The sequence below is a fragment of the Bidens hawaiensis genome, unplaced genomic scaffold, assembly GCF_021521415.1.
Source record: "Bidens hawaiensis isolate Kalapana, Puna unplaced genomic scaffold, B.hawaiensis_p1.1 tig00023396_1, whole genome shotgun sequence".
NCBI classification, from domain to species: domain Eukaryota; kingdom Viridiplantae; phylum Streptophyta; class Magnoliopsida; order Asterales; family Asteraceae; genus Bidens; species Bidens hawaiensis.
In genome coordinates this window covers 132,176-142,019 of record NW_027493666.1, presented here as the reverse complement: position 1 = coordinate 142,019, position 9,844 = coordinate 132,176, and the positions used below count along the sequence as shown (strand labels likewise).

At 31.4% G+C, this 9,844-nt stretch overlaps 1 protein-coding gene across 1 annotated transcript; it reads left to right on the top strand.

The window, feature by feature from the left end:
* Positions 1-4,854: 4,854 nt before the first annotated feature.
* LOC143567402 (pentatricopeptide repeat-containing protein At3g59040-like) lies at positions 4,855-9,444 on the top strand. The gene is made up of 7 exons (XM_077053838.1): positions 4,855-4,979; positions 6,403-6,715; positions 7,262-7,552; positions 7,631-7,879; positions 7,963-8,087; positions 8,205-8,303; positions 8,812-9,444. Exons 1-7 carry the CDS (start codon positions 4,912-4,914, stop codon positions 9,401-9,403), a joined length of 1,737 nt encoding a protein of 578 aa, XP_076909953.1. The 5' UTR covers positions 4,855-4,911; the 3' UTR covers positions 9,404-9,444.
* The last annotated feature ends 400 nt before the right edge of the window (positions 9,445-9,844 follow it).

Here is a 9,844-nt window from a genome sequence, read left to right as displayed (position 1 = left end):
TGAATGTAGCTGGTTTGGGTGTGCATGTAAGGCTGGGCCATGGTGCTACTTATTGAAGTTATCCTTGTGTTTGGGTGTGTATGATAAGTATTTGTAACTAAATAAAACAGCCTTCTCAATAATATGTATGCATGTTTAATTAATGTTTTAACGTTCAATTTTAGCAAGGCAAGCTCTATATTAGTCTCAACTCAGTATAAAGTCTAGCTAGATTTTATGTTTTAAGGCCATGTATAAGACTATTATTTTGCCTTTCACTCCACAACCCACGTCATATCAAATTCATTTCACCATCTTTTATAATATCAAGGAAAAGGAAATGGTTGCCAATTACCACTTACCCATTTTAAATAAAATAATATATATATATATATATATATATATATATATCTAATAAAATTAAATTTTAACATATCACCAACCAGTTAATTAAAAATATTGATTTATAACTAATCAATATTTACAAATATTAAAAAAAAAAACAAAGTGAAGGTCTTATCGAAAAAGAACAAAATCCCCGATCCAGAAATTAAACAAAATTAAGCATAACTGGAATTCTTCACATACAAACAAAATCCCAAAAAAAAAAGAAAAAAAAAAAGAAAACTCACTATCAATAAAATAGAAATAAATTACATTCAATAAAAAAAACAAGAGCAAATAAAAATGACTTAATTTAATTAAAAACATTGATTAATATTAATATAAAAATCAATATCAATATAAAAAAAACTAAAAAAGATAAAAGTACAAAACATATATTAAAATATAATATTACCTCAAACCCCATATTCATTCCACATCTTCATTTCTTTCTATTTCTCTTTTAATTCAACATTCGATCATCCCCAATGCTATGTTGTAAAATATATCTAAAAGAAAAAAAACTTGTGGGAAGATGCTGGAAGCAGCAGTTTCATCGGTGAATTTCCCACAAGTTTACCGTTGGGCAGCTCCAACAACACCAGGCGGTGTTCGCCGTCGGCTCGATGGCCATGTCATCAACTGAGCGACAAAACAAGGTCCACAACTCATAGTCTAATAGGACATATATGGATGGATAAAGCCCCTACACAATGCCTAGGGGCGTTATAAGGACATGGGTGTTTTAACAATAAACGTATGTGTCTTAAAGTGGTAATAAGTATTAGGAGCATTATCCATTACATATGGTTTTTACTAAAAAAACAAGTGATAAAATGTGGCGAAAATCAAGTCCCGGATCGACAATCAAACAAGAAGTAAACGAATAACTTTCATTTATATTAATCAGAAAATATAACTCAAAAAACTGATTATAAACTCTCAAACCCTAACTCGGTTTGACTCTTGATGAACCCTAACTCGATTGTGTATGATTGATTAGTTTTAAAAATATTTAATACTATCCTGATTGGTTTTCCGCTTTGAAGCAGGTCTTTCGGGTTTGCGAATAGCCGACCATTTTTTTATTTTGAAGATTTTTTGCCCGGTTGGTCCGGTATATCCGGTTCAACTTCAAAAACACCGCTTTTATCTCCAATTTGTCGAATATGTTGAATTTTGTTTTTATAAAAAAAGTTTGATGCATTAGTTATTTATAAATGAAATAACTAGAAAAAACGATTGCAAGTTAACTCGACTCATCAATTTCTAAACTTATTAAAAAAAACGTGTGCTTTAATCTAGATATATTATACTAAAGTTAATATAAAATCCCTCTTGAAAATTTTTTTCTCATTGATCCTCTTTGGAGATTGTGACTTTTTTTTTGACTCACTTTGACGTAGGTTCTCCAAATTTTAATTTTTAATGTAATTTCTCATAGAAGATTTGTCTAAACCTTCATTTAAAAAGGCATAAATATCTAATACAAAAAAAAAAGAAAAAACTTTTTTTCTAATAATTTGACTAAATATAACTCGAATCAATCCATTCAAAAGTAAATGGGCCAAAAGTGGGCACTACATATACTGAATTGTTTTAAATTACCAACCAAGTATATGTATCGCATAGCTCTATATTTTTTTAATCAGCTCTAAACTTCAAGCTAATGTAATGTGTATTTTTTTAATAGTATTTATTGATTTTGTGCAACCTTAGAATGAATATAGTTTTATGTGGATGTTATATCCTTTTAATAAGCATATTAGTTTTGTTGCTAAACAACTAAATGATTTTTGAATTATTATTCCGTCACACACTTGATATATAATATTTAACTTCTTACTTGACTCATTCTAATTCTTGCTACTATCACAATCTAACTTAGGGTTACTTTAGGATAACTGGTGTTAAGTCCCAACGAGGCAAAATCGTAAAACTAAACAAGAACCAAACCGTTAGTAACGGTTTGATTTGGTTTCGTTTTAAAACTTTAGCGTATTAGTTTTAGAGAGAGAGAGAGAGAAAGGTTGAATAAGAAGTTAAAATTTTCTAGGAAGTGTAGGAATGAATCTTGACTATTGGATTAAGGATAACACATAAGGGTAATTTTGTCTTTGTCTTTTATGATTATTTTTAGAATATGGTAGTTAATATTTACCATTTTTGTTTACATTATATGTTTTTCATATATACAGGGGCGGACCTATGCCCAGTGGGTGGGGGTCGGTCGACTCCTGTGAAATTTTTTTTTTCAGTGTTGTATACTTGATTTTATCCCGTGCGACTCCTGTGAAATTTTGAAACCGACCTATGTGACAGAGTCAGAGTAATGAAGTAAAAAGAAAAAGATGAAGATAATAAATAAATGGTTTTCTGACCGAAGATGTATATTGGTGAAGAAGATGAAAAGAGACTCTTTGGTGAAAAAGAAAAATAGAGAAAATATAGTTTTGACTTTTGGATATAAGGTGTATAATAAATTAAAATGTTTTGGAAATAATAAGCATTAAAAACTTACATTGGAAAAGTAAGTTAAAAACTTAATTTTGATTTAAAAGTCAAACTTTTGAAACGAAAATTCAACCTTTTTAGTTTTCACTAGTTTTATACTTTTTTACTATTATTCTGATTTATTAAAGATTTATTTTTAGGTATTACTTTTTTATCTGTTATTCTGATTTAATATATAGTTATGTTTTATAATTTATTTTATTTATATATGAATTTTGTTTTATGTATAACAATGTTGTAAATGTAAGTTTTTATATTGTGCATACATGATATGTTTTGTATAAATATTAAATCACATATAACATAAGTATACAACTGACCAACGAATCAGACGAGTAGACGAACTCTGATTGACATTCTATTCATCTGAATTTTCGACTCTTGTTTGTTCATCGGCTCATCCATATTTTTTTTTGTTTGTGAAGCAATTAGGTGAATTTTAATGAAGTAAAAAATGTAAAATAGTATAATTTTTAATGCACTTTTGCAATGTTGTTTAAATTTATTCTGATTTTTTTTACTTTGTAACACAAACTGACCCGACCCAATCCGAATCGAAAAAATTTATATATGCATATAGCAATAATTTTTGGCCTTCAAAAATTTCCGGCCCTTTAAAATAAATTTCTGGATCCGCCACTGCATATATATCGACACTAGACGCATACTTTGTTCCGAATTTCAATCAATTGTTGATTCACAAGCCATGTAACAGCTTCGATCATTCCATTATGTTTTAATCACTTTTTTATTCACAAAACTAACCTCATTGTTCCGATTTTATTATTTTTTAATTCTAAAAACCAGCGCTAATGAGTTGGAATTTTAATGTCAGTTTGATGTTTAGTGAATTGCAATTAATGATTAATTTTTTACTTGTAGTGTGTGAGGGAGGCAACGGCAATATGGGATTTGTTGGGGCGGCGCCGCTAACCGACCACCGCTGCGGCGACGCTGACTGGCCAGCCATCAGGCAGCGTCTTTTTAAATTGTATTCAGGGCTTTGTCCGTGATCCACGTCGAAGATGGGGGAAAATATGGCAGTTTCCTAACGTTTTGCAGGTCTTAAAACGCCGGCTAGAATCTAGCAACCTCCTCCGAAAAACATGGTGTGTGTTTTTGTGCAGGAAATATGATACACCCGTTTAAATGGAGTTTGATAGTTAGTTGACTTGAAGTTTAGTGGATTTACGGATTATCTTTGTTCGAAAAAAAAATATTACCTTTGTAAAGAAAAGAATCTAAAAGTCAACCTTTACTTGATCTTTTTGTTAATACTTTCTGTTAGTAAATGTAATTCATTTTTTATTTGATAGTTCAAATAGAATAATAATGTGTTTTTCTGGTAATTTAGTTGGTGTGTTTTTGTTCTTGGTGATCTTGGTGTTGTGTTTTAAATTTAGATCAAACGTTGGTTTTGTTTTTAAATTTTGATCAATGTTTGATTTTAAACACACTGTAATATATCTGATGATATTCTTGATGTTGTATCTTAAATTTGGATTAAAAAATGATAATTATAGATTGATAATGTTTTCATATATAATATAACACACTGGACGATTATGATTCTGGAATATTATAAAACAAGTATAAAAATAAACACACCCCGAAAAAACACTATAATGAATCTTAACACTTAGATCACACAATCCAACGCACTAGATCACTTCCTATACTTTTTAAACATATTTTACTTCTTAATCTAACCTCACCCTATATATACATACACATATATATATATATAGGTGAAAATAAAAATAAAAAGTTTCACAAAATTGGTAGAACAGCATAAAATTTAAAGTTACTAAACTATATAAACCAATCTGTGAAACTATTGTAAACTACATGCTTACATAAGCAATTTAACACATTATTTGTATTTTATATCGTGTTAAATTTATTTATTCTAGCCCTGCTCGTAATATAGCAAATAAATAAATCTGACAAACTAAACCCCTGTAAAACCTTATCCCATCTTCCTCTCAAATTCAATCATCCAATCCAACCACCGGCGGCCGTGCAATCCACGACATGGCGGCTTCACTGTCTCACACTCTCTCCATTCCTCGTACTCGTCACTCTTCAATTTCCTACTTCAAGTCAGTGAAAATTATTACTTTAATACAATATTATTTTTTGCAAATTTAGGTTTATTAGGGTATGCGTACTGTAGTCTGTATTTGTGCTTAATTATACAGTCAATTGTATCGTTTCATGCTTGTCATTATAAATTAGAATACTTCAATTTCGTTGCTAGGGATGCATTCGTGCCAAGCCGCTCATGAGCTACTCAAGATAGACTTGAAACGAGCTCGAGCTGGCTTGCGTGCATAAACGAGCCTTTTATTTAATTGATTAAATATATATTTTATAAAGTTATGATAAAAAATAAGTAAATAATATGCATTATGTTATATATAAAAATTATAATTCAACATATATGTCTATAAATAAGTATACATATAAGTAAAATAATTGATAAATAGTAAATGAGCCGAGCTCAAGCTTTAGAAATAGAATTCGAAACAAACGAGTGAGCGAGCGAGCTTGAGCTTTAAATTTTTTGCCGATTTAGCTGTATTTGTAATTGTTGTTATAGTCAATTGTACCGTTTCATGTTTCTGACTAAAACTGAGAATAGTTCAACTTCATTGCAAGATGATTTTACTAATTGTTAACATAAAAGATGTAATTATGTGATTAGGTGCTGTGAATATTGAACGCTTATAGTTGATCTGTGATTTTCTGGTTTGTTGGACTGAAAAGCCCTAATGTTGTGAGTTTGTTACTTGTTAGATAGATTATGTATACAGGGGCATTTTAGTCATTTTATATATGGTAGCCATGACATTGTACTTGAGTAACTCGTATTTGATATGATATAATATGTTTTCAGAGTTATTGCAGTCATAGTAAACAAAATCGATATCTAGATTTCTATGATTAGGATAATATCATATCATGATTAGCTAAACATGTAGAGAAATGTGATACAAGGTGACTTTTGAAATCTAATAGTTCGATTTTCTACTTCCAAACTGAATGAAATGTTACACTTTTGAGTACACAAATCACAAGTTTTGGTTTTTGGTGATTGTGAACATGAAGAAATGAGTTTATTACACGGATGGTCGATTTGGTTTTTGGTCCCCAACTTTGAAAAATTACACCTTTAGTTCAATAGCTTGCATAAGAAATGGTTGGCCGATGGATGTTAACTTTGTCCATTAAATGCGTGCCATTTGACACGCATTTAACCGTTAAGGTTAATCCATCCATTTGAGGGACTATCTTCATTACAATTGTGCAAATTATTGGACTAAAGGTGTAGCCTTTTGAAGTTGGGGACAAAAATCAGCACATACCACACGAACTGTCCACGCAATAAACTCTGAAGAAATTTTTCAAGATCCATATGAAGATAACAATCAACAAAAAGTAACATGTATATATTGAAAAATGGGATGCATATGATTTTGAAAAAGGGTTAATACATTATATTAACACACTTTAATACTCTAGTGAGCAGATTCTTGGTGTATATCGCTTTGATGTCAACTTCAATAGGCAAAAACAAGCAAAAGTGGTCTGTCAAGGTATGTTAACACCTAGAAAGTTCATGCAGAAAAGGAAAAAAGTTGACGAATTTAAAGATGATGCTGACGAGGCGGATCAAAAGAACTGGAGGAAGATGATGAATGAAATTGATGAAGTGGGGTCTGCGGTTTCCGTGCTCAGAACACGAAGAACTAAGAACCAGCCTCTTCCAAAAGACCTAGTTTTGGGAACGTTAGTTAGATTTAAGCAACAAAAGAAATGGAATATTGTTGCAGAGGTAAAACAATATTCAAACTTTTCATAACTGAATGCTCTTTTTTGGTTGAACGCCCTTTAGGCTTGTAAACAAACCAAACGAATGCAAACGAAGCATGCTTGTATTCGTTTATGTTCATTTGTTAGCAGTATAAATGAATGGTTCACGAATGTACACGAGCGAACATAATTGAACATAGATGAACGGACATAACATAGTGACGCAACTTGTTGCCCGTTTGCCTTCTGTTTGGATTTAAAATTTGAATTATGTATTTTTCTCTGAAAAAAATTAAAATAATTTGAAGAACAACGCGAAATTATTATAACTTGACTAAGCTGTAACTGGCCCAAAAATTTATATATTAACGAACTTTAACAAGCGTAAATTTGTGAACATAAATGAATATAAAGTAACGAGCATTAATGAACGTATGAGACACGTGTTCATGTGTGTTCGTTTAACTAAATGAACAAAAGTTTTTGTTCATGTTTGTTCGTTTATTTAATAAATGAATTTTATATTGAACGTTCAGGTCATTTACAGACCTAATGTTATCTTTTGTAGATTCTCGAGTGGCTTAGAACTCAACATTGGTGGAATTTTAATGAAATGGATGCGTTGATGCTAATAACTGCTTATGGAAAACAAGGCGATTTTAATAAAGCCGAACGGGTTTTTAGTTATATAAACAAAAAGGGTTATTCACCGAGTGTTATATCTCATACGGCTCTAATGGAAGCATATGGAAAAGGCAGTCAATACAACAAAGCGGAAGCGATATTTAGAAGAATGCAATCTTCAGGACCTGAACCGTCTGCTGTAACATATCAAATAATTCTTAAAATATTTGTTGAGGTAATAATTATACTTTTTAAATGTTTCTTCATTCTTGTTATTTCTATGATTGTTTATTTGGATATATGGATATTGCAGGCAGACAAATATGAAGAAGCTGAAGAAGTATTTGAAGCAATTTTGACTGATGAGGCGTCATCTTTATGTCCTGACCAACAAATGTTTCATATGATGATTTATATGTACAAAAAAGCCGGGAAGAGCGATAAGGCACGGAAGCTATTTTCAATGATGAATGAAAGAGGGCTTCAACAAACCTCAGTGACTTATAATAGTTTGATGTCATTTGAAACTAATTATAAAGAGGTTGCAAAAATCTATGATCATGTAAGCTAAAACAAAATGATATTGCTCTTAAAGATATTTGTAACTTTGTATTAATGCCGTTTGTAATTTAATTGATTATGTAGATGCAAAGAGCTAAGGTGAAACCTGATGTTGTGAGCTATGCGTTACTAATTAGTGCTTATGGGAAAGCACGAAGGGAAGAAGAGGCGTTAGCTGTTTTCGAAGAGATGTTGGATGCTGGTGTAAGGTTTGCTTCGTCCTCTATAATAACTAGTGCGTTTATCTTGATTACAAAACAAAATTATTACGGTATATGTTAACATCTTGAGTCCTCTTTATTAAATCTTTGAATAAACTGATTCAGGCCAACACAAAAGGCGTATAACATCTTGCTTGACGCGTTTGCAATATCTGGAATGGTAGACCAGGCGAAGATCGTCTTTAAAAGCATGCGAAGGGACAGGTAAATTTCTTAAACTATGGCTAGCTGGTAAACGAACCGAACTTTCAGTGAACGCTTCGTTTATGTTTGTCTATTTAATAAACGAACGAACATGAACAAAAAATTGCGTTCCTTTAGCAAAATGAGCGAACATGATCACATGTCTCATTCATTCATTCATTTTTGTTCGTTTACGTTTACTTATGTTCATTAGTCTACGTTTGTTTAAGTTTGTTTGTTAATATATTTAAAATTTTTGGCCCATTACAACTTAGTTTAATTTAATAACTTTTTAGGCCCAATACATTGTTTTTTTCACATTACTTTTAATTGGTTTTAGCTCAGTTTTATGTTCGTTCATCTATGTTCAGTTATGTTTACGTTTGTAAACCCAAGGGACATAAACGAACACGAGCAAGAAAACCACATCCATTTATTATTCATGTTCAGTCATTTGTGGGTTTGCTCGTGTTCTCGTGCGGTTCATAATTTACAGGTTTTCCACCTTTAATTGCTTGTGTTTTAACAGATGTACCCCTGATCTATGCTCATACACAACAATGTTATCATCATACGTGAATGCATCCGACATGGAAGGAGCCGAGAAGTTTTTCAGAAGAATAAAACATGATGGGCTTGAACCTAACGTTGTCACTTATGGAACATTAATCAAAGGTTATGCGAGAACAAATGATCTTGAAACTATGATGAAGAAATACGAGGAAATGCAGTTACATGGTATTAAAGCCAATCAAACTATTTATACTACAATTATGGATGCATATGGAAAGAATCGGGATTTTGGAGATGCTTTGATTTGGTACAAAGAGATGGAGTCTAGCGGGGTTGTCCCCGACAAGAAAGCCAAGAATATTCTTTTGTCGTTGGCTAATACAGTTGAAGAGAAAGCGGAAGCTAGTGAGTTAGTTGGACAAACCGATCATCATTTTAATGATCAACAAACGGTTGTTAATGAGAATAATCGTTTTGATGACGAACTTGATGATAATGAAGATGACAATGATGATGAAGATTATGATGATGACAATGATGAAGATGATGAACCGACTCACTCTTTTATAGATGAAAGGACAAACGAGTCCGTTCGCATTGGTGTATAACATACATGTTGTGAAATTTTGGAGCTGCAATTCTGCATTTGTGAATAGTCTAGAGTTGTATTAATTGATAGATTGCGACAGTTTCAGCCGTGATTATTGCTTATCGGGCTAATGTATGACGATACAAGTTTTTGTCGTATTGCAACCATTTATTGCCCATTTACCTCATATTAGCTCGTATCTAGGGTGCGCGTGAGTTGGTATTTGCTAAAACCGAATCAAAAAACCAAAAAATTCTTTTTTTTTTGGTATTTTTTTATTTCATTGTCAATTAATATAATTGAATATTTGGGTTAAACTACTAATTAAGTTCTTATATATTCGTTTCTTTTTTATTGCATGCAAAATCTAAACAAAATTTCAATTTTTGCGAAAACATCAAGCAGAACTAAATGAAATTTCAATTTTTGCGAAAACATCAAGCAGGATTGTTATTTTGGA